Source organism: Aedes albopictus, chromosome 3 (genome assembly GCF_035046485.1).
Source record: "Aedes albopictus strain Foshan chromosome 3, AalbF5, whole genome shotgun sequence".
In the NCBI taxonomy this organism is placed as follows: Eukaryota; Metazoa; Arthropoda; class Insecta; order Diptera; family Culicidae; genus Aedes; species Aedes albopictus.
In genome coordinates, this window is record NC_085138.1 from 77,978,513 (window position 1) to 78,006,194 (window position 27,682).

At 35.9% G+C, this 27,682-nt stretch overlaps 2 protein-coding genes and 1 long non-coding RNA gene across 4 annotated transcripts; 2 read left to right on the forward strand and 1 right to left on the reverse strand.

The window, feature by feature from the left end:
* The first annotated feature begins 423 nt into the window (after nucleotides 1-423).
* Nucleotides 424-18,548, forward strand: LOC134284107 (phospholipid phosphatase 5-like). 2 transcript variants are annotated; one of them, XM_062842410.1, is made up of 4 exons: nucleotides 424-618; nucleotides 744-930; nucleotides 17,332-17,714; nucleotides 17,773-18,548. In XM_062842410.1, the coding sequence occupies exons 2-4, from the start codon at nucleotides 782-784 to the stop codon at nucleotides 18,168-18,170; spliced, it is 930 nt and encodes a 309-aa protein (XP_062698394.1). In that variant the 5' UTR covers nucleotides 424-618; nucleotides 744-781; the 3' UTR covers nucleotides 18,171-18,548. The 2 variants fall into 2 exon arrangements, with proteins under 2 accessions (XP_062698394.1, XP_062698395.1); XM_062842411.1 differs by having other exon boundaries at nucleotides 424-930.
* LOC134284108 (acylpyruvase FAHD1, mitochondrial-like) lies at nucleotides 18,367-20,370 on the reverse strand. The gene is made up of 4 exons (XM_062842412.1): nucleotides 20,242-20,370; nucleotides 20,037-20,136; nucleotides 18,934-19,257; nucleotides 18,367-18,710 (listed from the first exon to the last, which is right to left on the reverse strand). The coding sequence occupies exons 1-4, from the start codon at nucleotides 20,298-20,300 to the stop codon at nucleotides 18,546-18,548; spliced, it is 648 nt and encodes a 215-aa protein (XP_062698396.1). The 5' UTR covers nucleotides 20,301-20,370; the 3' UTR covers nucleotides 18,367-18,545.
* LOC115265306 (uncharacterized) lies at nucleotides 20,370-27,652 on the forward strand. The gene is made up of 3 exons (XR_009995627.1): nucleotides 20,370-21,408; nucleotides 27,304-27,372; nucleotides 27,428-27,652. It is a non-coding gene; the product is annotated as an uncharacterized LOC115265306 (long non-coding RNA).
* Nucleotides 27,653-27,682: the final 30 nt, after the last annotated feature.

Sequence of the window (27,682 nt, forward strand, 5' to 3'; positions counted from 1 at the left end):
TGCGGTGAGTGCAATTTTCAAAGCGTGTTTGCCCCACGTGTATATGTCAGCTGTTGTTGCGTATGTAGTGGATGCTGGCTCTCTCGCGCGCGATGTGGTGCGCTTCTACGCAAACGGCACTCTCTGCCGGCCGTGCTAGATTGAATGTATGGCATCATTCCAAACGCTGCTCTGTCGCGCACTTCCCACGAGTCATCGTCGTCATTGATATTGTCCGTGCAGTTGTATCCCGGAATTATCGACTAGCGAAGTTGGATTTTTCTCCAAAACCGTGGGTCGGACCTAACTTCGGAAGTAGTGCGCTGTATAGCGGACCAGGTTTACTATACAGCGCACCACTTCCGAAGTTAGGCCAGACGCATGGATTTGGAGAAAAATCCAACTTCGCTAGTCGAAAACTCCGATTTTCAACTAAATTGAGAATATAGGTAGAGCTAGAGGCAACAACCACGTCCGCTGTCCCATCGAATAGCGGCTGTACAGGTGTCGTTCATTCGATTTACGTTCCTCGCTCGAGGTAGAAGACCACGCTGGGCTTGTGGCGTTAGAAGAGCATTGTTTAATTTGTAAGCTCCTAGCTTGGAACCGGATATCAACACGGGAGAGCATAGTGGAAAGGTGAACAATATCATTGCAAAAAAGTCCCAAATATTGCGAGTAGGATTGATTGCAACATCTATTCCACCTTGAAGCGTAATAAAATAGAAGTGTGTTTATACAACAGTAGTGTTTCGCAATTTTAGTGAATGTCGTTCGACTACAGTGATCCACGCGCAGAAGGATGAACAAAAATGGATCTGTCGTCACAGCCCCAGCTACGCCTAGCAGCAGCAGGAGCACCAGCATCAGCGCTGGCAGCGGGGTCACTTCACCAAATATCAACCTGTTTCAGGAGATCGTGATACGCCTGATGCTCTTCGCGTTCTATTTGTAAGTAAAAGCGTGCGTAAAGGTATCATAAAAGATTCAACTTATTTATTAGGTTCAACAACGGGTTCATCTTATACCGATCTACCTGTGCACACTTTTTTTTTTGTGTCGAGTGTTTTGACTTTGAGATCGAACTTGATGGAGCCATTTGGCTTCTGCCGTTTGATGGCGCACATAAGAACCCAAAATCACCTCTTTTGTACCCTGCGAATAAGAGGTGAAACTATACGAACGATCGCAAGTATTTGCCACAAAAAAGCTAATATTTGATTTGTCATGCCTGGCGTGAGAGCGAACGAAGAGAAGGCAGGTTTAAGTGCGCTAAACTATGGTAATGCAACGGGGCACTGCTATAGATGCGGTATCGCGAGCTTGTTTTCATTACTTACAATTGTTTGAACAATAAAGATTACATATGATTAGAAATCTGAGAAGTTTGTAGGTAGCTCGATGAAATTCTCAGCAATTCTTGCTATGATGCTCGCCGCTTAAATACAGATAAGGCATTTTTGTTTGGATTTTTTACATTAGAGTGTCGTCATTACACGAATGCATTGAATGGGCAGGAATCAGTTCTGTTTGTAGGGTTCAATCGTCATGTTTGCAATAGAGACTGGAAAACGTATGTTCATGCCAATGCGTCACCAATCGTTGCTGTACAAAAGTGGTTGAAATTTGGTGAGCTCGTTCCATCCCTGATAAAAAATATCATAAAAATACGATAAATTTTATTGTTACAACACCATTTTTTCGAAAAATATTCACCATTAAACATATTGTAATTTGCACAGCACACTCACCAACACTCCTATTGTTCTATACCATTCGGCGAATGGTAAATGGCACTTTTACAATAAAAAATGGTGGTCGTTATGTATCTTAACCATAAAATTTTGAGAAAATTTTCATACACTTTTTCGCGAAAAACAATAGAATGTATTGTGTTTTTATGAGACATTTTTAGGGCAATTTTCAAAAGAAAACAATATATCTTAATGTTTTTTAATTGTTCTTACAGTACAAATACAATTAATTGAATGGCGTCAAATAAATCGTTGTGACAATAAAAATACAATAATATTTGTTGTTATTTGTAAGCAGTTTTCGCTTTAGAAAATCCATAGAATTTATATCTCCCACTGACATTTATATCCAGCATTTACGAGCACTAATGGCCGCCAGAATGATATGCACATTTTATGATAAGAGTCAAACACTCTGATGTCTGTCTGGTATGTGTTGCTTGGCAGCTGTTGATAAGATCTATCATCAATCTTTTCAAATAACTGCCAAATATCACAAGTCAGATCTCAGGTCGTATGACCCATACCATAAATCGTTCACAGTTCATGTGGCCATTAGTATCTTTAAATGCTGAAGAAAAATGTTACCGAGAAATATGAATTCTTTGGTTTTTCAAAGGCGAAATCTGTTTATATAACAACAAATATTATTGCATGTTTATTTTAACATCTGTTCAATTGACCCCAAAATCATTGTTCATCTTTTTCTTGTCGTAACGTCCTCGCTTGGCTAAAACCTGCTTTTCAGCTAGTTTGCTATAACTACTTCCTCAGTTATTCATTGAGAGCTTCCTCTGCCAACACGGCTTGACGTCTGTCAGTCGTTGAAGTTTTAGCGAATAACATTCGATAACCGAAGTCCGAAACATCTACTGTACTCAAATTTAAAACGAAAACTATAAAAAATATGTCAAGTGATTTTGTATTTGATTATACAAACATGATCCAAGCAACAATAATGTTTATTGTTATTTATTTGTTACGAATTGTTTTTAAGTGTAATTGAGAAATAAACTCTTTTTTAATAAAAAGTCCATGAGAACTTTGCAGGCACTTTTGCAACTATATAAAAACAACTTAAATTAATTTTTACTGATAGTAACTTTAAATTATTATAGAACTCTGGAACTCGATTTGAATAGGTCGTATGTGCTTTTGTCGATATAATATTTGATCAGTTGGATCCGCTTCTTATAGCGGAAACTGTTGAAATTTAACAAAATCAATACATACAACCGATTCCTTACAAAACAGGCTTTTCGTTTTATCATTAAAAACAACCGAAATATCATCCATATTTCTACTATTACTAAAATCAACTGATCGAATTTTATATCGATGAAAGCACATACGAACTATTCAAATCGAGCTCCAGTTACTATTAAAAAACAATCGAATCAATTAGTCACTAATAAAGCTAATGTTCGCTTATTGTAGGAACTATATGGGCTTGATTTCTATTGTAAAAAGTAACAATATATCTACTATGTGTTTTATTGTGAACAATAAAACCAGTCATATGTTAATAATATTTACTATGTAATGAATGGTAGTTTTTTATCCGGGATATCATATATAGTGTTACGACCTGGAGTTCGGGGTGGCCGGGAAACATCACTGTCTATTTAAACTCCCAGGTGTAGCGAATAACACACAGAGCCGTAGCGTGGGGTTGGCCAGGTTGGCCCCCGCCAAGAGAGCTAACCTCAGAGGCGCCGTCCACAAATTACGTATCGGTCTAATTATTATGTTTTATAAAGCACACTTTACCAGATGAGTTAGAATTCGTGTTCAACCGAATGATGCTAATGTTTTCTTGAAGTTTATCAAGATTTCACTATTTTCAGTATGAGAGATTGATAATACGTTTTTTTTTAATTTTTCAGTATTTTCAAAAATTCAGATTTCTCTAGTTTATTTCGAGCATTTGTCAAATTCTACCAGGGAGTTGATCTACTATTTTATTTTGAGAAATTATTTTCAAAATTCTAGTTTCTTTCTACAAATTCCTAAGCACTCTCACTGGGGAATGTTTTGAGATTGCTCCCGAGGATTTTCTTCGCATTCATTGAAGTATTTATTTTAGAAATTCAGGAAGTTATTCAAAAATTAGTCAAAAGATTCCTCCTGATATTTCTCTGAGGGTTTTGTTATATAATTTTTCATATAGTTATGTCGAAGAGTTTCAGCAAATATTTTTTGAATAAATCTCTCAGTGATAAATTTGTAAATTTTCTTCAAGTGTAGCATCAGAAATTCCTCCACACATTTCCTTAACAATTCTTCATGCTTCTATCTCTCAATACTTCTATTTGTCATTTTGTTCCTGGGTTTCTTCTGGTAAATCTTCAATAAATTTCTTTAGAAACTTTCCACGAGTTCCTTCAGAAATGTTCCTACAGCAGATTCCTGCAAAAATATCCATAACGATAACTTTGAAACCCTTCAGTAACTCCTCCGTGGATTCCTATAGGAAATTCTGCAGAGATTCCTTTTGGAACCTTGCTGGGATTCCTTCAGAAATGCCTCTAACCATTCCTTCAGAAATTCTTCCAGATATTTTTTTATAAAATAGTCTATAGATTTCTTTGGTAATTTGACCAAAGATTCTTTCAGAAAGTGTTCTATAGATTCCTTTAGAAAGAAGAAAACGACGATATTTGAGCTTGGAGAAGCTTCGATTGATTCTTCATGAAACTTTCGCAGGGATTTCTTCATTTTTTTTCAAGCATTCTTTTAAAAATTCTTCCAGGAGGTTCTCCATATATTCTTACAGGCATTTTTTCACGAACTACTACATAAATTACTGTAAGAGCCATTACACGAATTCAATTGGAAATTCTTGCTGAAATGTCTCCTTCAGAAATTCCTGCATAATTAAATTCAGTAATTCCAGCTGGAATTCTTCCAGAGATTCTAACAGAAACTCATATATAAATTTCTTTGGGAATACATCCTGGTATTTTCCAAAAATAGAACCAGCTGAATAGTAGTTTCTTAAGCTTAAGCTTGCTTAAGATTGGTTTATTCCATTATTGTACAGCAAAATTGTTGGTTTATCCTGTCTAATGATTACTGAAATTTTTCTTACAAATCTTCTAGAAAATGTTTTTATTAAACTTCAGAAGAAACCTTTGGTTAGAGTTGTTGGAAAATTCTGGTAAAACCAATTGAACTAATAGTCGAAAATTTATAAAATAGATCGTTTGAGGTTTTCTGAAAACCCCTGAAACTCAGTTAAGTATGTTTTAAAACAATATTCAATGGAACAAAAAATCCAGAAAAGAAAAAAAAAATCTGTAAGATGTCTTGAATATATTTGATTAATCATTTAAGTAATTTCTTATTATTTTGTTGGTCTTAGTGAGATTCTTGATGTGTTTGTACTCACACATCATTAAAATTCTTACCCCTACATCGCCATAACGAAGAAGGTGTAGCAAATCCATCATCCCAACTTCCAAGTGCAGTTTTGGTCATGATGGATAACGCGCAGGTACATACTCAAGACAGCATCCACAAAAAGTTGGTCGGTTTCGCTTTTTCGTCTTTTTTTATTCGTTCTCCTATCCATCCACTTGCCGCGTGGCTAAAAATAGATTTCCGAGCTGCCGATGGAGCTGCCGTCACCAACACAATCACATTCCAGCTTTGTTAGTGGCAAAAGAGCAGTCGTTTAAAACAATCCGTTATTTTATATTAAAACTACCAAATCCCTGTTTATTCCAACAAACTGTCAAAAATTTCGACAAATGAAAATATTTGTATTATCAAACAATGGAACGGTTCAGCTTAAACTAGAAATAAATTTGTCGCTACCGTCTACCCCCGTTGGTTTGAACGACACCTCATGCAAACCAACGGGGTTCATTTTTTATTTGAACGTCTAGCAACTCTGTTAACATCGAAAAATACACTACTGGCAACCTGATTTGATGTTTTGTTTTGGTTCTGCATTCCGTTTCACACCGTTCCATTAGCAGAATGACGTTTGAACCATTTTTAGTTTGATTGATGTGCAGATTAGAGGGGGTCAAACTAAAAAGTGTTCAGATTACATGCGGTCAAACCAACGAGGGTAAACGGTATAGTAAGCTGAAAAATCGATTGATTTGAACTAGAATTTAATTGTGTTTACAATTTATATCTCTGCGTGCATGTTTGTGGTCCCCATTTTGTGAAAACAAATGAAATTTCTAACGTTATTTGGAATTATGTTAATTGGTTGTTTTTATCGATAAACTCTACGTAAGAACAAAAAAATATAACTTTGGAGTAAGTAAATTCTCAGTTTGAAAATCAACCATGCGTTTTATTGTTATAAAGAAGCGTCATTTTTCTGCGCGAAGAAAATAAAAAAAATCGAGGGAGCATTATTTTTATTTCAAAACATTAAAACCCCAACTGTAAAAAATTTAAAAAAAACGAATGGCTACAAACTTTAAAAAAATAACAATGTTCAATTGTCGTGGGGCTCCAATCTGGATGCTTGCCAAGGGCGCTATGGTACCACGCTACGGCTCTGAATTAATGTGTTAATTAACAAAACTTTATTTACACTAATAAAATGTACAATGCAAAGATGACACATTACTATACTGTCCCTCTTCGCATGTCAGTCCCATGTTGTTTTTCAAGCTGGTTTATGGATTCGAGTTAATCTTCGCAAAGTGCCCAACACACACTATACCCTGGCGCACAACCTAGAGGTCGAAGAGAAACTCGTCGAAATGCTAAAAATTCTCGAGAAACTCAATAGCACTTGGTATATTCAAATTAATTGACTGATAAATTATATGTGCACTAATAGATGTAAGAAGTGAGCAACATATTTGGTTATTTGCAAAATTTTGTTCTAGGATGTTACAAGGTGTCTACCCAAGGAACAATTCAAAGTCATAAATAAGCATGCATGTTGAATTATTGCTGATTGATAACATTCTCTGCTGAACAAAACCAAATGCTGCAATAAGCTGAAATGATGCTATTTACATTGTAAATATGCCAAAATACAACATTTAGCGCGAGAGGAGCGACACAAAGTTTGCCAAGCCGAAAAACCCAAAAAAGCCGAAGAAAGTCGAAAAAAAAACGGTAAAACCCACAAAACTTTTAGCGACTTTTTTGGGCTTCTTTTCAGCTTTTTTTGAGGTTTTTTGGTTTGCCAAAATTAGTGTCGCTCTACCTGATTTGGAACGTATGTTAACAAAGATTTAATTACAAGCTTAACAAACTCAGCAATTTTTGTTTGTTAGATTTGCTCTTACTATTTGATATAAACTGAAGAAGAACTTTTAAAAACGTTAAAACGTTAAAAAAAACTGTTCCACAGTTTCCGATAGCTGATTTATGTGGTTTACATAAGTAGAACAAATGTTTTTGATTTTTGTGGATACGTTCAGTTATGTTTTAACAGTAAGCTATATAAACGGATTTATGATTGATTTGTTGGATTATCACTCTTCGATTGAACAACATATTAATGCACAAATGAGAATCACATATTATCCAAAACTGAAAAAGCACTTTTCTCCAGAATGACGAAAAAGCAAACAAAACCAGCGTGTCCAATTGCCATAATTGACTAAATAAACAATCGGACATTCTTATTTTCTTCGATTTGTAAATCGTTTTGAGAAAAAGTGCTTTTTTAGTTCTGGAACATTTGCCATTCTCAATTGAGCCTTGATGTGATGTGAAGTGATGATAATAGAGCAGTTTTCAGTATTTAATATGTATTGATGTTTGTTGTACACCAATGCTAAATATTTGAAACGTTTGCTAATATTAGGGTTCATTCGCATATTACGTAACGCTAAGAGGGGAGGGGGAGGTTACGGTTGAAAATTCCTCATAGGATACTGCAAGATGACGTCACGAAGCCGTGCACTGACAGTTCAGCGAGCTTGTTTACATGGACTTAGTCTCTGGCGAAGATCCGGCACAACTGTTTTTCGATACAATTTCAGTAAAACGGTAATTAGACGATTGGTTTTGTACTAGTAGAGTTTAATTTTAATATAATCGATATTTCCGTATCATAATGGTTTCGGGATGGAAAACGTAAATTTATTTTTCACCACTCGTTAAAAATTCTAACACCTTGTAAACAAGCTCGCTGAACTGTCAGACAAAGTGAGGTTAGATCAGGTGCTTGTAGTACCCTATACAAAAGTTGTTACGTGGGGGAGGGAGGGGGTCTAAATTTATGAAATTTTGTGTTACGTAATATGCGAATGAACTCTGAATGAACCCTTCGTAGCAATTTGAAAGTTGCAGTCATCTTCACAACTTTTTTTGGTAAATATTTCCAACCTTCCATAAATCTGAATATTAATATTAATCTTTCACAGCTTTGTGAAGATGTTTCACTCTCAGCGACCGATTTCCTAGTTGCAGGATGGCGTAGACGGCAAGGCATGCGACGGATGATTGGGAGATCACGAGTTCAAATCCCAAGTTGAGATTTTTTTTAGAAGAGCTGGTGTATGACAAATGTGCTTGGATGGGACAAAAAATCGTGATTGGACTAAAATTGCACCTCGCACGTCAATTTGTTTTTGTTTTCAGCAGGTTATCATAGCTGAATACAAGTGAATACGAGTGATTGTTCCTTGAGTACTATGTACCTGGAAAAACCTGGAAAACCGGCAATCCTCAGGGAATATTGAGAGTACTTAGGGAATATTGTGGATACTCTGGAAAATTTAATAAACATTGGGTCGTATGAATAAAAAGTAGCTAACTTTACTACTTATAGATCTACTCAGAAGTAGAGCATTCGATTTTGTAGTGTTACTGTATCTAGTAAATTGGCTACAAGATTTTTCCAGAAGTTCCGGCAGGTTTTCTTCCTGGAATTTCTTTGGAAATATCTCTTGGAATACCTTCCAGAATTTCCCATAAGATTCCCTTCGTATTTTTTCAAAAAAAAAAATGGGATTTTTTGAATTCTCCCCGAAGATTCTTTCGGATTCATACCAGCATTTTCCAAGATTCGCACATTTATATTTCGGATTTTACCTTGAGAATCTTCCAGGATTGCTAGATTACGATTGATTTCTTCGGGAATTCTTCCAGATTGATTAGTCTTGAAGCCGCGATTACTTCCAATGTTTTTATTCGGACTTCTTCAGGAGATTTTCCTGGGACTTCTCCCAGCGTTGCTATAGGAGTTATTCCTAAGATTTTAATCGAGATTTTAATTAGCCTTCCTCCAAGGGTTTTAGGAAGTTTTTTATTTTCACTAATTTTCTGCAGGAATTCCTTCCGAGGCATCTTCGCATCTTCCAAAGTTTCTCTTGTATTTTCTTCAAAAAATTTTCAATAGTTTTCTTCTAGAGTGTCTTCTTTGATTTCTACATGATTTCTTTTGAAGTGTCACCCGACATTTTACTTTTTCACCCGGGACTTTTCTCAGAAGATTCCGGTCTTGATCCTGAGATGTCTCTCTGAGTTTTTTTTTCTGAAATTACCCTGGACTTTTCCCTAAGATTTATTCCAGTGTCTTCTGGAATCTTCGCAGAAGCTACTGCTGGTATTTCTGATTAAATTCTTCCCGTGATTTATATCAGAGCTTTTTCTAGGCTTTTCCGTAGTTGTTTCCGGATTTCTTGCAGTGATCCACCTGAGATTGTTTACTGGTTTTCTCAGAATTATTCCCAGAGCTCTTCCCGGAATACCTACAAGAAATGACGAGATTTCATGTAACAAATTCCCGAGAAATATCCGAAGGAATCCTGGTGAAATTTTGGGAAAACTCCGTAGACTTATTGGAGAAACCTCGAGAGGAACTTCGAAAAAAATCCCGAGAGAAACTGTGGTATCTCCAAATAAAAAGTTCTGGGAGTAATCCCAGGAGGAAATGTTAGGATAATTTGAAGAGGAACTCTGAAAACCTCCAAGAGAAATCAAATTCTAGATCAAATTATTAGAATTTCTGAAAATTGACAACTTTGCAATTCCTAGAAACATTTACGATGCATTCGCTGGTTGATTTCTAACATTTTCTCTTAAGGACAGACTTGTTAGAATCCCAAAATGGCCGCCACAATGGCTGACTTTGGCACCTACTCACGATTTCGAGGGCACAAATCTCTTCGTAAACAAAACCAGTGCACCTGAGCTTTTAATGTTAAGCCAATTACAAGTGAGCAAGAACAGAATAATGAAATACATTGTTGTTTAAAGCTTGCTTTTTGAGATTTGTGCGTCTGAAGTTTCGATGCAATGTTGAAGCGGGATTTCAAGACGTTTGTCCTTAAACCCGTAGAGAAATTCGAGGATAAATTAACCGATAAGGTTTGAGGATAAAACTGTACAAAAAATTCTAACGCTTTATTAATGAAAGTTCCCATTATAGTTTTAGAAATATTGTCGTCGCGGTTGAAACCCGAAGTTTCCTCACACCCGACAATCGAATTTTCTCAAAATTCATACGTAAAACCTAAAGTCGGACGTAGTGCGCTGGACAGCGGATCTGGCCCTCTATCCAGCGCACTGTGTCCGACGTACGTCCGACACACGGTTCAGGAGAAACATCGATTTTCGCGTGTCAAAAATTCCGATTTTCAACTGCACGAACAATATGTAGTCTCTGAAAGAAAACGTAGTCTCTAAAAGAGGCGGAATTTATTTCCTGACGGAATGTAAACATTATTTTGAAGAAAATTCTGATTCCAAATCTACAAATAAGTATTATTCTACGACAAAAGCATTGGAGACATTTTACGCTGATTTTGTGGAACAATTTCAAGTGAATTTCTCGAAAAACATGGTGGCGAACATTCCCAAGTTTATCACGAAAATTTCTTTGAAAAAACTTCAACTATTTTTTTCAAAAATTTCCGAAAGACTCACTTCCAAATCTACGATAAAAAAAACTGATCAATATTTCCATCACAAAATGGAGTGTATTCGGGCTTGTTCGTGAATTTAATACATTTCTAAAGAACTTCCGTAGAAAATTTCTCTGGAAATTCTTATTGGAATATATATATATAATATATATATATATATATATATATATTATATATATATTCCAATAAGAATTTCCAGAGAAATTTTCTACGGAAGTTCTTTAGAAATGTATTAAATTCACGAACAAGCCCGAATACACTCCATTTTGTGATGGAAATATTGATCAGTTTTTTTTATCGTAGATTTGGAAGTGAGTCTTTCGGAAATTTTTGAAAAAAATAGTTGAAGTTTTTTCAAAGAAATTTTCGTGATAAACTTGGGAATGTTCGCCACCATGTTTTTCGAGAAATTCACTTGAAATTGTTCCACAAAATCAGCGTAAAATTTCTCCAATGCTTTTGTCGTAGAATAATACTTATTTGTAGATTTGGAATCAGAATTTTCTTCAAAATAATGTTTACATTCCGTCAGGAAATAAATTCCGCCTCTTTTAGAGACTACGTTTTCTTTCAGAGACTACATATTGTTCGTGCAGTTGAAAATCGGAATTTTTGACACGCGAAAATCGATGTTTCTCCTGAACCGTGTGTCGGACGTACGTCAGACACAGTGCGCTGGATAGAGGGCCAGATCCGCTGTCCAGCGCACTACGTCCGACTTTAGGTTTTACGTATGAATTTTGAGAAAATTCGATTGTCGGGTGTGAGGAAACTTCGGGTTTCAACCGCGACGACAATATTTCTAAAACTATAATGGGAACTTTCATTAATAAAGCGTTAGAATTTTTTGTACAGTTTTATCCTCAAACCTTATCGGTTAATTTATCCTCGAATTTCTCTACGGGTTTAAGGACAAACGTCTTGAAATCCCGCTTCAACATTGCATCGAAACTTCAGACGCACAAATCTCAAAAAGCAAGCTTTAAACAACAATGTATTTCATTATTCTGTTCTTGCTCACTTGTAATTGGCTTAACATTAAAAGCTCAGGTGCACTGGTTTTGTTTACGAAGAGATTTGTGCCCTCGAAATCGTGAGTAGGTGCCAAAGTCAGCCATTGTGGCGGCCATTTTGGGATTCTAACAAGTCTGTCCTTAAGAGAAAATGTTAGAAATCAACCAGCGAATGCATCGTAAATGTTTCTAGAAATTGCAAAGTTGTCAATTTTCAGAAATTCTAATAATTTGATCTAGAATTTGATTTCTCTTGGAGGTTTTCAGAGTTCCTCTTCAAATTATCCTAACATTTCCTCCTGGGATTACTCCCAGAACTTTTTATTTGGAGATACCACAGTTTCTCTCGGGATTTTTTTCGAAGTTCCTCTCGAGGTTTCTCCAATAAGTCTACGGAGTTTTCCCAAAATTTCACCAGGATTCCTTCGGATATTTCTCGGGAATTTGTTACATGAAATCTCGTCATTTCTTGTAGGTATTCCGGGAAGAGCTCTGGGAATAATTCTGAGAAAACCAGTAAACAATCTCAGGTGGATCACTGCAAGAAATCCGGAAACAACTACGGAAAAGCCTAGAAAAAGCTCTGATATAAATCACGGGAAGAATTTAATCAGAAATACCAGCAGTAGCTTCTGCGAAGATTCCAGAAGACACTGGAATAAATCTTAGGGAAAAGTCCAGGGTAATTTCAGAAAAAAAAACTCAGAGAGACATCTCAGGATCAAGACCGGAATCTTCTGAGAAAAGTCCCGGGTGAAAAAGTAAAATGTCGGGTGACACTTCAAAAGAAATCATGTAGAAATCAAAGAAGACACTCTAGAAGAAAACTATTGAAAATTTTTTGAAGAAAATACAAGAGAAACTTTGGAAGATGCGAAGATGCCTCGGAAGGAATTCCTGCAGAAAATTAGTGAAAATAAAAAACTTCCTAAAACCCTTGGAGGAAGGCTAATTAAAATCTCGATTAAAATCTTAGGAATAACTCCTATAGCAACGCTGGGAGAAGTCCCAGGAAAATCTCCTGAAGAAGTCCGAATAAAAACATTGGAAGTAATCGCGGCTTCAAGACTAATCAATCTGGAAGAATTCCCGAAGAAATCAATCGTAATCTAGCAATCCTGGAAGATTCTCAAGGTAAAATCCGAAATATAAATGTGCGAATCTTGGAAAATGCTGGTATGAATCCGAAAGAATCTTCGGGGAGAATTCAAAAAATCCCATTTTTTTTTTTGAAAAAATACGAAGGGAATCTTATGGGAAATTCTGGAAGGTATTCCAAGAGATATTTCCAAAGAAATTCCAGGAAGAAAACCTGCCGGAACTTCTGGAAAAATCTTGTAGCCAATTTACTAGATACAGTAACACTACAAAATCGAATGCTCTACTTCTGAGTAGATCTATAAGTAGTAAAGTTAGCTACTTTTTATTCATACGACCCAATGTTTATTAAATTTTCCAGAGTATCCACAATATTCCCTAAGTACTCTCAATATTCCCTGAGGATTGCCGGTTTTCCAGGTTTTTCCAGGTACATAGTACTCAAGGAACAATCACTCGTATTCACTTGTATTCAGCTATGATAACCTGCTGAAAACAAAAACAAATTGACGTGCGAGGTGCAATTTTAGTCCAATCACGATTTTTTGTCCCATCCAAGCACATTTGTCATACACCAGCTCTTCTAAAAAAAATCTCAACTTGGGATTTGAACTCGTGATCTCCCAATCATCCGTCGCATGCCTTGCCGTCTACGCCATCCTGCAACTAGGAAATCGGTCGCTGAGAGTGAAACATCTTCACAAAGCTGTGAAAGATTAATATTAATATTCAGATTTATGGAAGGTTGGAAATATTTACCAAAAAAAGTTGTGAAGATGACTGCAACTTTCAAATTGCTACGAAGGGTTCATTCAGAGTTCATTCGCATATTACGTAACACAAAATTTCATAAATTTAGACCCCCTCCCTCCCCCACGTAACAACTTTTGTATAGGGTACTGCAAGCACCTGATCTAACCTCACTTTGTCTGACAGTTCAGCGAGCTTGTTTACAAGGTGTTAGAATTTTTAACGAGTGGTGAAAAATAAATTTACGTTTTCCATCCCGAAACCATTATGATACGGAAATATCGATTATATTAAAATTAAACTCTACTAGTACAAAACCAATCGTCTAATTACCGTTTTACTGAAATTGTATCGAAAAACAGTTGTGCCGGATCTCCGCCAGAGACTAAGTCCATGTAAACAAGCTCGCTGAACTGTCAGTGCACGGCTTCGTGACGTCATCTTGCAGTATCCTATGAGGAATTTTCAACCGTAACCTCCCCCTCCCCTCTTAGCGTTACGTAATATGCGAATGAACCCTAATATTAGCAAACGTTTCAAATATTTAGCATTGGTGTACAACAAACATCAATACATATTAAATACTGAAAACTGCTCTATTATCATCACTTCACATCACATCAAGGCTCAATTGAGAATGGCAAATGTTCCAGAACTAAAAAAGCACTTTTTCTCAAAACGATTTACAAATCGAAGAAAATAAGAATGTCCGATTGTTTATTTAGTCAATTATGGCAATTGGACACGCTGGTTTTGTTTGCTTTTTCGTCATTCTGGAGAAAAGTGCTTTTTCAGTTTTGGATAATATGTGATTCTCATTTGTGCATTAATATGTTGTTCAATCGAAGAGTGATAATCCAACAAATTAATCATAAATCCGTTTATATAGCTTACTGTTAAAACATAACTGAACGTATCCACAAAAATCAAAAACATTTGTTCTACTTATGTAAACCACATAAATCAGCTATCGGAAACTGTGGAACAGTTTTTTTTTAACGTTTTAACGTTTTTAAAAGTTCTTCTTCAGTTTATATCAAATAGTAAGAGCAAATCTAACAAACAAAAATTGCTGAGTTTGTTAAGCTTGTAATTAAATCTTTGTTAACATACGTTCCAAATCAGGTAGAGCGACACTAATTTTGGTAAACCAAAAAACCTCAAAAAAAGCTGAAAAGAAGCCCAAAAAAGTCGCTAAAAGTTTTGTGGGTTTTACCGTTTTTTTTCGACTTTCTTCGGCTTTTTTGGGTTTTTCGGCTTGGCAAACTTTGTGTCGCTCCTCTCGCGCTAAATGTTGTATTTTGGCATATTTACAATGTAAATAGCATCATTTCAGCTTATTGCAGCATTTGGTTTTGTTCAGCAGAGAATGTTATCAATCAGCAATAATTCAACATGCATGCTTATTTATGACTTTGAATTGTTCCTTGGGTAGACACCTTGTAACATCCTAGAACAAAATTTTGCAAATAACCAAATATGTTGCTCACTTCTTACATCTATTAGTGCACATATAATTTATCAGTCAATTAATTTGAATATACCAAGTGCTATTGAGTTTCTCGAGAATTTTTAGCATTTCGACGAGTTTCTCTTCGACCTCTAGGTTGTGCGCCAGGGTATAGTGTGTGTTGGGCACTTTGCGAAGATTAACTCGAATCCATAAACCAGCTTGAAAAACAACATGGGACTGACATGCGAAGAGGGACAGTATAGTAATGTGTCATCTTTGCAATGTACATTTTATTAGTGTAAATAAAGTTTTGTTAATTAACACATTAATTCAGAGCCGTAGCGTGGTACCATAGCGCCCTTGGCAAGCATCCAGATTGGAGCCCCACGACAATTGAACATTGTTATTTTTTTAAAGTTTGTAGCCATTCGTTTTTTTTAAATTTTTTACAGTTGGGGTTTTAATGTTTTGAAATAAAAATAATGCTCCCTCGATTTTTTTTATTTTCTTCGCGCAGAAAAATGACGCTTCTTTATAACAATAAAACGCATGGTTGATTTTCAAACTGAGAATTTACTTACTCCAAAGTTATATTTTTTTGTTCTTACGTAGAGTTTATCGATAAAAACAACCAATTAACATAATTCCAAATAACGTTAGAAATTTCATTTGTTTTCACAAAATGGGGACCACAAACATGCACGCAGAGATATAAATTGTAAACACAATTAAATTCTAGTTCAAATCAATCGATTTTTCAGCTTACTATAGGTAGCGACAAATTTATTTCTAGTTTAAGCTGAACCGTTCCATTGTTTGATAATACAAATATTTTCATTTGTCGAAATTTTTGACAGTTTGTTGGAATAAACAGGGATTTGGTAGTTTTAATATAAAATAACGGATTGTTTTAAACGACTGCTCTTTTGCCACTAACAAAGCTGGAATGTGATTGTGTTGGTGACGGCAGCTCCATCGGCAGCTCGGAAATCTATTTTTAGCCACGCGGCAAGTGGATGGATAGGAGAACGAATAAAAAAAGACGAAAAAGCGAAACCGACCAACTTTTTGTGGATGCTGTCTTGAGTATGTACCTGCGCGTTATCCATCATGACCAAAACTGCACTTGGAAGTTGGGATGATGGATTTGCTACACCTTCTTCGTTATGGCGATGTAGGGGTAAGAATTTTAATGATGTGTGAGTACAAACACATCAAGAATCTCACTAAGACCAACAAAATAATAAGAAATTACTTAAATGATTAATCAAATATATTCAAGACATCTTACAGATTTTTTTTTTCTTTTCTGGATTTTTTGTTCCATTGAATATTGTTTTAAAACATACTTAACTGAGTTTCAGGGGTTTTCAGAAAACCTCAAACGATCTATTTTATAAATTTTCGACTATTAGTTCAATTGGTTTTACCAGAATTTTCCAACAACTCTAACCAAAGGTTTCTTCTGAAGTTTAATAAAAACATTTTCTAGAAGATTTGTAAGAAAAATTTCAGTAATCATTAGACAGGATAAACCAACAATTTTGCTGTACAATAATGGAATAAACCAATCTTAAGCAAGCTTAAGCTTAAGAAACTACTATTCAGCTGGTTCTATTTTTGGAAATCACAAAATGGAGTGTATTCGGGCTTGTTCGTGAATTTAATACATTTCTAAAGAACTTCCGTAGAAAATTTCTCTGGAAATTCTTATTGGAATATATATAATATATATATATATATATATATATATATATATATATATATATATATATATATATATATATATATATATATATATATATATATATATTGCACACTTAAAAAATATTCGCGGGCTCGGCTTTCCGCGCACAGCCGACTACTCAGCAAACTCAAAAACTGATATCTCAGTTAAAACTGCATCTGTTAGCTGATTCTCAGCAAAACAGTTGCCGAACCTCAGTAATGAACTGCCAAAGTTGCTGAGATCTCGGTTATGTTGTTGTTTGCCGAGCGCTCGGCTGTGCGGATCTCGGCGAAAGTTTGAGAAAATGCTGAAATCCCGGCATTTCAAATTAAGTGTGTGGAATATATATGGAAAGTTATTTCACAAGATTCACAAGAAATGTGTCTCAGAATTCAGTAAATATTTCACAGCACTTGGCGTGGAATCTTTCACAATTACTGATCAACTGTTAATAGTTTTTATAGAAATTGATCAAGAAGATTTTCCAGAAATTGCTGTTGGAAGTCAGTTTGTTGAATTATTTTTTGAGAAAATCTTCCAGGAAATACGCCGAAAAACTGTTCAATATATTTTCAAAATTGTTTCGGTTCTCAATTGAATCGTTGTTTTCATAAGTTATGGGCCCAAACTGTTGTATTATTAAAAAGTTTTTCCGACCACACACAAGTATAACTTCTTCCCTCTGCCTCCCCAACAGCTACTTCGAGTGGAAGGAAGCCTTCGTGCGGGTGATCCATCCGGAGGAAATGTGGCTCTACAAAAACCCCATCAGCCCCAGCTATGTGCCGCTGACGCTGCTCTACCCGGCCGTGTTCGGCCTGGTCGGACTGGTGATCATTGGGCACTTCGTCCGCAGTCGGGACTTCCACGACTTCCGGAGCGCCTGGTTGGGCTTCTCGTTGGCCTGTACCCTGAACGGGGCCCTAACCGATGTGATCAAGGTGGCTGTGGGGCGGCCGCGACCGGACTTTTTCCAGCGGTGCTTCCCGGATGGCCAGATGAACGAGGACATGGTGTGCACCGGTGATCCTTGGACAGTGAAGGATGGACGCAAGAGCTTTCCCAGTGGACATTCCTCGTGTGAGTATCGTGGGTACAATATGGTTTGAATGTGGGCTTACAAGTTCTGTGATTTTAGTTTCTTTCGCTGCCCTGGGTTTCCTGTCGTGGTACCTGTTTGCCAAGTTACATGTCTTTACCGAACGTGGTAGAGGTCAAACGTGGCGTTTGCTGGCAGCTGGAGGACCACTGTTTGCCGCTCTGATGGTATCGATCAGTCGGACCTGTGACTACCATCATCATTGGCAAGACGTGACGGTGGGTTCGTTGATCGGGTTGACCGTGGGATACCTTAGCTATCGACAGTATTATCCACCGATTGGTTCGCGCCATTGTTTTGTGCCGTATGGCACAGAAGTGCTATCGCCTAGCTCGAATAGAAAACCCGTCCCTAAAAGGGATAAAGTGCCAGATGAATCCGAATCGGATACCAAAACCTTGCTGGAAGGCGAGGACAAGGACAGCAAGTGGACGTAGTCCTGAGCCGATGGAACACAAGGTATCTAGAAGGCTAGGTAGTACAACCATACCAATTTCACCAGCTGTCATTTACTTTTCTAATATGGCGGATTGCACCTACTTTCTAGATACCTTGATAGGAACTTTTCTCAATTCATGGCAGCATTTTTTAGTAGGATACGAATCAGAATATGTAGTACCTTCCGATAGAAACTTTGATTGTGATATAAAACTTATGTGTTATTTAAAAAAATCTGATCATACATGAGACAAACATAACAGTGAAATAGGCTAAATGCATAACAAGAACCCAGTAGTGGTCTAACCACGATACCCATTTTGTAGCAAATATATGGCATCCGTCGTCGTCGTTGTAACAAATTAGGTGGAACCTCACTCATCTTTGACGTTGAATTTCATTTGGACAATATCACCAAGGCCACACTCGAGGACGTCTCCATCGCGCACGGGCCCTGCTCCGGCAGGCGTCCCAGTCAGAATCAAGTCGTTCTCCTCCAGGGTCATGTATTTGGACGTGTAGGCAATCAGTTCGGGGATCTGCGAAAAATTTCAAACTGTAGAAAACTTTTTCACGGTAGACCGCGCATTCCTCTCAGTAGTAATTTCTGAGGTAGCTTATCTAAGTGATATTGATTTATTTTTTTTTTTTCATATATTCTATGAAATGTGAGTGAATATGGTGAAACAAATGTATAAATTATAAAATACAAACTTCAAGGTATGATCTAACTGAAATGGCCCTTCTACCCAAAAAACTTACCGTAAATATCAAATTACTCGTCCGGTCGTCCTGTTTGAGCTCTTCATTCACCTTGCACCACACGCGCACGTCATTCGGATCGCCCAACTCTTCCGGTGCAACCAACCGGCTCACCGGCGTGGACGTGTCGAATCCCTTTCCCAAACACCAGGGCAGTCCCTTGGGCCGGGCGTCCACAATGAAGTCCATACCGGTCATGTCCAGCGCCAGACAGTATCCGGCCACGTAGCTCATGGCCTGATCCGGGCTGACATTGCTGCACTTCTTGCCGATGACCACGCCCAGTTCGGCTTCGTAGTTGATGGCACCGAACACCTTGGGGACCTGATGGACGAGAAAAATATTAGTTAGAATGGCTCTTAGTTGTTAAGTAGGGGAATAGTCTCCCTGGTTCTAACCGGATGACCAGGTTGGTCAAACGCACGTTTGTGCAACGTTTCGGCCACTAGTTGTGACATTTTCAAGGTAAAATACGAAGATAATAAACCATTTTCCCTTGAAAATGGGAACACATAATAGTCGAAACGTAGGGTAAAATCGAAGACCACATTATCAAGAAGACTTGCAGCACTGCTGAAAATCGGGAGTCACTGCTAGCAGCGCCACCACGGATGAAGGTGACACTATTCATGATAGTGTGTGTAAATTTTCATACTCGCACCAATACACTCTTACACTTTTATACAAAGGTACCACCTTAACTCACCAGGCGGTGGTGTCGTCAGTGACGCTTGCCGTTAGTATGGGAAAATAACAGAGTTGCATGTCTTCTTGATAAAGTAGTCTTCGGTAAAATAAAATATCTCCATGAAAAGTGTACGACTGAGATAGCCAAAAATTCAAAGTTTGATAAACACATTTGAACATTAAATTTTAATTTGAACAAAACATATAAACATTTGACAGAAACATACATCCATTAATTGAGAAATTGAATATACTGTCACAGTTAGTTTGGATTATCGACTAAGGTAAATTTTACTGGGCTTTTGAAATGCGAGTACTCGAAAGATTGCACTTCATAACATAATTGAGCATTCTTAATAAACAGAATCTTCAGCTTATTATGAATCAACAACTTCATACACTAGACTATAAATGACCTTGATGGTGTCCTCGTCGGTCGAAATCAGCGATGAGATCGGCTTGAAGAATATCACCGGATTGTCCGGTTTGGCAGCATTCGTCAGCTTCAGGATTTCTCTAAAAAGTGTTAAACGAAAAAGACAAAAAAAAAACAAATCAATCAATTAAAACTGATGATAAGCCACTTATAGCGCGCTGGCAACAAACGATACTCCTACTTACTTGTAGTTTACGCCAGCGCCAATGATCTTACGCGTGGAATTGAAAAAGTTTTGCGACATTTTTCTTCCCGATTCAAGCGCGAACTAAACTCTCACTTTCTTCGAACAGGCTTGTCAAGTGACTACCTGCCCACCAGGAAAAATGTGAGACGTGAGACATCTGTGAGGCACTGTTAGGTATGCTGCAGCTCGAAAAGCAAGCAGCATTGATGTGCTTCTTCTTTTATTTCGTTTTATTTTTCTCTGTGATTGTTGACAGTTATGCAACCGAAGCAGTTTGCATAAAAATCCAAAACAATCGACGCGAAAAAATGGGTATCGGGAAAAATCATTAATTTTAATCGTCGTTCGTCGTCGCGGGAGTGATTATGTGATTAACCGATATCGAGATGTTCTGGCTAGTGATTTGGCATTCGGTTGTGCGGGTCCGGTCCGGGTTGCGATGATCCGGGAAGCGGATCAAGTGTAATGATGTGGGTGAAATGGATGGTGGAAAATATTTGAAATTGAAATGGTGTAGTTGGGAAATTAAATCAAGTGCAAGATCAAGAAAGGGACCTGGCCACTGCCAAAGTGTAATAGCCGGTGCCTCCCAAGTACACTCCACTCCCGTTGTGTTCGAAAAAGTGGGGCGCGCTCTTCCATCGATACTGAATCTGACTCCAATCCGCAGACGCGGATGTACAACTCGGAGTTCCGCACTAATCGTCCAGCTGGTTGGAAATCGCTAAAAAGATCGCCCACGCCCTCCAGTGGGAGAAATTGGCAGTTCCGACGGGTGGGTCGATAGTTGGAGCTGGCGGTGGCGCAGGAAATCTACCCGGTGTTGGTACGGTTGGTGACAACGGAAAAGTATTGGGAAAAGTGATGTGTGATGTGATAATGATGTTACCTACAAGGTAAATATTTGTTAATAGCTGGTTTCTCAATCCGGAACATATTTTGCTGAAAACAAGGGTTGATCCTTTTGCTATGTATGGCCAAGAATCAGGCATTGGAAAAAGTCAACCGGGAAGCAATACGTGTCACGATGGCTTTTGCTATTGAGGAGGACCGGATGGCACTTGCGTGGGACTGTAAGCGGATGTTGCATCATCACGGCCATTGGAGAAGAAGCACTGATTCATCGCAAAACCAAAGAAGTAAATAACAATCCAACAAGTAAAAAGTAAGTAAATCATGTTTTTTGTGTAAAATCCTGTATGTAATTTGGATTTTGTTAGGAATTGCTATCGTAAGATCTCAGTAGAGCAATTCTGAATGTTTAATTAAGAAATGTTTTACTAATTTGACTTTTATTAAGAATTGGTATAGTAAGATGCCGATTCTTATAGAACTCCTTAGAGCAATTCTGAATGCTTAATTAGGAAATGTTTTAATAATTTGACTTTTTTAAGAATTGGTATCGTAAGATGACGATTCTTATGGAACTCCTTGGAGCAATGCTGAGTACTCAATTAAGAAATGTTTTAATAATTTGACTTTTCTAAGAATTTGTATCGTAAGATAACGATTCTTATGGAACATTTTAAAGGAATTCTGAGTACTTAATTAGGAAATGTTTTAATAATTTGACTTTTTTAAGAATTGGTGTCGTAAGATGACGGTTCTTATGGAACTCCTTGGAGCAATTCTGAGTATTTAATTAAGAAATGTTTTAATAGTTCGAATTTTGTTAAAAATTGGTATCGTAAGATAACGATTCTTATGGAACTTCTAGCAGGAATTCTGAGTTATTAATTAGGAAATGTTTTAATTATTTGACTTTTGTTAAGAATTGGTATTGTAAGATGACGATTCTTATGGAACATCTTGAAGGAATTCTGAAAACTTAATTAGAAAATGTTTTAATAATTTGACTTTTTTAAGAATTGGTATCGTAAGATGACGATTCTTATGGAACACCTTGGAGCAATTCTGAGTGCTTAATAAGGAAAGGTTTTAATAATTTGACTTTTCTAAGAATTTGTATCGTAAGATAACGATTCTTATGGATCATTTCAAAGGAATTCTGAGTACTTAATTAGGAAATGTTTTGATAATTTGACTTTTCAAAGAATTGGTGTCGTAAGATGACGATTCTTATGGAACTCCTTGGAGTAATTCTGAGTGCTTAATAAGGAAAGGTTTTAATAATTTGACTTTTCTAAGAATTTGTATCGTAAGATAACGATTCTTATGGATCATTTCAAAGGAATTCTGAGTACTTAATTAGGAAATGTTTTGATAATTTGACTTTTCAAAGAATTGGTGTCGTAAGATGACGATTCTTATGGAACTCCTTGGAGCAATTCTGAGTATTTAATTAAGAAATGTTTCAATAGTTCGACTTTTGTTAAGAATTGGTATCGTAAGATAACGATTCTTATGGAGCTTCTAACAGGAATTCTGAGTTCTTAATTAGGAAATGTTTTAATAATTTGACTTTTGTTAAGAATTAGTATCGTAAGATGACGATTCTTATGGAACATCTTGAAGGAATTCTGAGTACTTAATTAAGAAATGTTTTAAAAATTTGACTTTTATTATGAATTGGTATCGTAAATGACGATTCTTATGGAACTTCTTGGAGCAATTCTGAGTGCTTAATTAAGAAATGTTTCAATAATTTGACTTTTGTTCAGAATTGGTATAAGATAACGATTCTTATGGAACATTTTGAAGGAATTCTGAGAACTTAATTAGGAAATGTTTTAATAATTTGACTTTTTTATGAATTGGTATCGTAAGATGACAATGCTTATTGAACTCCTTGGAGCAATTCTGAGTACTTAATCAAGAAATGTTTTAATGATTTGACTTTTATTAAGAATTGGTATCGTAAGATGACGATTCTTATGGAACATCTTGAAGGAATTCTGAGAACATAATTGAGGAATATTTTAATAATTTGACTTTTTTAAGAGTACTTAATTAGGAAATGTTTTAATAATTTGATTTTTTTCAGAATTGGTATCGTAAGATGACAATTCTTATGGAACTCCTTGGAGCAATTCTGAGTACTTAATTAAGAAATGTTTTAATGATTTGACTTTTATTAAAAATTGGTATCGTAAAATGACGATTCTTATGGAATTCCTTGGAGCAATTCTGAGTGTTCAATTAAGGAATGTTATAATAATTTGACTTTTGTTAAGAATTGGTATCGTCAGATAACGATTGTTATGGAACTTCTTGGAGCAATTCTGAGTACTTAATTAAGAAATATTTTATTAATTCGACTTTTGTTAAGAATTGGTATCGTAAGATGACGATTCTTATGGAACTTCTTGGAGCAATTCTGAGTGCTTAATTAAGAAATATTTTATTAATTTGACTTTTTTTAAGAATTGGTATCGTAAGATGACGATTCTTATGGTACATCTTGAAGCAAATCTGAGAACATAATTGAGGAATGTTTTAATAATTTGACTTTTTTAAGAGTACTTAATTAGGAAATGTTTTAAAGAATTGGTATCGTAAGATGACGATTCTTATGGAACTGCTCGGAGCAATTCTGAATGCTTAGTAAGGAAATGTTTCAATAATTTGACTTTTGTTAAGAATTGGTATCGTAAGATGACGATTCTTATGGAACTTCTTGGAGCAATTCTGAGTGCTTAAGGCGAAACTGGAAGCATTTCCTCACTTTTTAGTTTTTGATTTTTTTTTAAATAACGAAGCAATATTTTCAAAATCGGTTTTCGTGCACATGTAGAGTATGGATCAAGGTATCTTCTGATTTTTTTTTGTAGTGGAAAATGTTTTTCGTTTTTGCAGAAACCATTTTTGAACAAAATTTCACATAAAAATGGTTTCTGCACAAATGGAAAACATTTTCCATCCCAAAAAAAATCAGAAGATACCTTGATCCATACTCTACATGTGCACGAAAACCGATTTTGAAAATATTGCTTCGTTATTTAATAAAAAATCAAAAACCGAAAAAATGAAAAAATGCTTCCAGTTTCGCCTTAATTAAGAAATATTTTATTAATTTGATTTTTTAAGAATTGGTATCGTAAGATGACAATTCTTATGGAACTCCTTGAAGCAATTCTGAGTACTTAATTAAGAAATGTTTTAATGATTTGATTTTTATTCAGAATTGGTATCGTAAGATGGCGATTCTTATGGAATTCCTTGGAGCAATTCTGAGTGTTTAATTAAGGAATGTTATAATAATTTGACTTTTGTTAAGAATTGGTATCGTAAGATTACGATTCTTATGGAACATCTTGAAGGAATTCTGAGTACTTAATTAAGAAATGTTTTAAAAATTTGACTTTTTTAAGAATTGGTATCGTTAGATTCTGAGAACTTAATTAAGAAATGTTTTAATAATTTGACTTTTTTAAGAATTTGTATCGTAAGATGACGATTCTTATGGAACTGCTCGGAGCAATTCTGAATGCTTAATAAGGAAATGTTTTAATAATTTGACTTTAGTTACGAATTGGTATCGTAAGATAACGATTCTTATGGAACATCTTGGAGCAATGCTGAGTACTCAATTAGGAAATGTTTTAATAATTTGACTTTTTCAAAAATTGGTATCGTAAGAGGACGATTCTTATGGAACGCCTTGGACCAATTCTGAGTGCTTAACCCTTATGTGTCCAGCAGGGTACCCGGGTACCTTTTTCGATTTCAAATCTCGATATTTTTATGATTATTCGGAATAGGAAAATGAAACTCTGCTAGATCTAGGAACTCGTGAATATATATCTATTACTGGGGTTGACCGAATTTCCAAGTGAAGAGTGGCAGGGGGAGGGGTTTCTGATTTTTTTTATTACGTGGAATGCCGGCAGGTTACCCGGGTACCCACGAAACTGAAATGATCATATCTCCGTCAAATTTTCACTGATTTAAACATTTTTGGCTCATATAACTCAGAAACTCATTATCTATCTAGAAAATATTTGGTTGCACCGATCTGATGACTGTAGTTTTTGGGATATTTGGATTTTCGGGAGCATGTCCTTATACCATATAGAATCCCACATTGTTGAGCCTAGGATATTGTTTAGTGGCCAATTCCAGCCATGGCCTCATGGGAAGCCTGATCCGAAATCGCAGCTACTAAGTCAACACGTTTTATGATTCAAGACTCGTCAGATACTATATGCTGAAGCCATTTTAGGATGATTGATACCGATATTGCCACTAATTTACCGAAAATTCCGAGCATTGTTTTGAATAAAAACATAAGCCTGGAAATCCGGATCGTATCGGTCTAACCAAATATTATATCGATAGATAATGAGTTTGTGAGTTGAATAAGCCAAAAAAATTGACGGAGAATGATCATTTCCTTTTCGTGGATAGCCGGGTACCCTGCCTGCATTCTACGAGTGTTTTTTTGCTGGCCACACTACGGTTAATTAGGAAATGTTTTGATAATTTGACTTTTTTAAGAATTGGTATCGTAAGATAAGATTGAATTTGAAGTTAAATTAGATTACCATTACATTTATCTGCCCAACATAATGTATTAAGGGTAAGACATGTTCCCTACCAGTAAGACCGGAAATTGCTTCACACTCTGACTAAACTGTTGGACATCAACGATTTTCCGAATTTTATTAAGTATATTTAGAGACTATTACAATTTCTCTGACCCAATTTTAAAAATTGATGTTCACCGGTAATTCTTACAATTTTATTTACAACTTCAAATGATAAAAATAAGTTTTCTGCATGAATTTTATATATTTTTTTGGCGTTAATTATAAATTTTCTGAATTCATTTTTGAATGCTGCTGACAACCGGTGAATTTCCGAATTGAATTTGGATTTCAAATGACAACCAGGGATGGAAATATTCACTTCAAACTAACATGAGCTCGGCAAACGGCAAATATTCATAAGGAAAAAAAATGTATTTTTAGCCGAATTTCGGCAACATAACATTTTCAAATTCTCAATAATTAAACAGCACGATTGCTAATTGAAAAACAAGTTCGCTGAGCGCTCTACGGTGCCAATTTCGGTGAAAATGAAGAAACCTATGTCACACTTTTTGTATGAGACCTCCGAAAATTTTGTATGAGTCGTCACTGAAGCTCCCTCCCCTCTTAAAGCGTTACGTAATTTATTAACGTTCCCCAATTCGTTGAGAAATATTTTATTCAAATATTTTATACACCAGATTCTTTTGCACGGGTCTTTTTTTCGCTATAACTCGAACAATTTTAAACCCATCTACTTGATTTTTTGTACACTGGTAGTACTCACCGTGTCTACCTGTGTACAAATTTGCATGTAAATTGGTTCAAAATTGACCGAGTAATAGCAGAAAAACGACTCGTGCAAAAAATAATGTGGTGTAATCAAGACTTGTTCATAATGGTATTGCCTGAAACTGTTTCGAACGATGTACTACGGTAAAAAAAATAACATCAACAGCCTGTCGGTCACATAAATTTAATAAAAGGTTGGTGTGTTATGTGAAAAAAGATCATATATTACACTTAAAAAAATCCTTGAAATACTACAGCAGCAGCAGCAACCCATTTATATTTGGAAAAAATCGAAATTGTTTGGACAATGGAGTTCTTTCAGGTGAGTTTTATTATCTTCATACTATTCATACTCTTAACAAGATTGTTTCTCCTACAGACTTTGGTCAAAATCATTATTTGAGAGGAACATTCCATAAAACTATGCTGGAAATGTAGAAATGAACGATTCTTTTGTTCATTTTTATTGTACTTGCAAGGTTGAGCTCTGATTTCGACAATATGTAATCCAAACTAAAATTTTGTTAATTTTTTCTTTCAGATCTTTTTGTCCGAGCGAGTTCCTGCGATGAAGATCTCAATGAAAGCATATGGAAGGGATGCGAGTGAGTATTTCACAATATATTAGGGGGATTCACTAAACAGCGTAAACTGATTAAACTGATTAAACGTCGTGATCACCAAGGCAATCTTTGATTATTTCATTCGCAAAATCATGAAACATTTCAAATAAGCAGAAAATCATGGCTTACGCAGCAATTTAATCTGTTTGGTGAGTACCCCTATTAAATCTTCGATTGAAAGATACATTTAAATATTTATGTTTTTTATCTACGTAGGAAATCTGGAAATATCAGTGAACAAATGAACGACCCGAAGAAGATTGGGAAGTAAACCTTTGACATCAGGTAAAATATCATAATAAAGCTTAAGTTCACATTACTAAGGATATTTTTTTTGCAGATCCTCAAGGTCACTGTGGCTGTGGAATGGAACAAAAATTCCATCCATCCATCCTTAATCGTGTCTTACGTCTTCATGCCAATCATCAACTGTCTTCTTGGATGATACAAGAGATAAACAGTTTTCGGGATTTGAACAGGATTATTAATTACACAAAATCAGTCAAAAACAATTATGAAAAAATAATACTAGCAGAACAATGATTGTATTATTTGAAAATCATTATTATGAAAAAAATAAAAATATTTTTGAAAT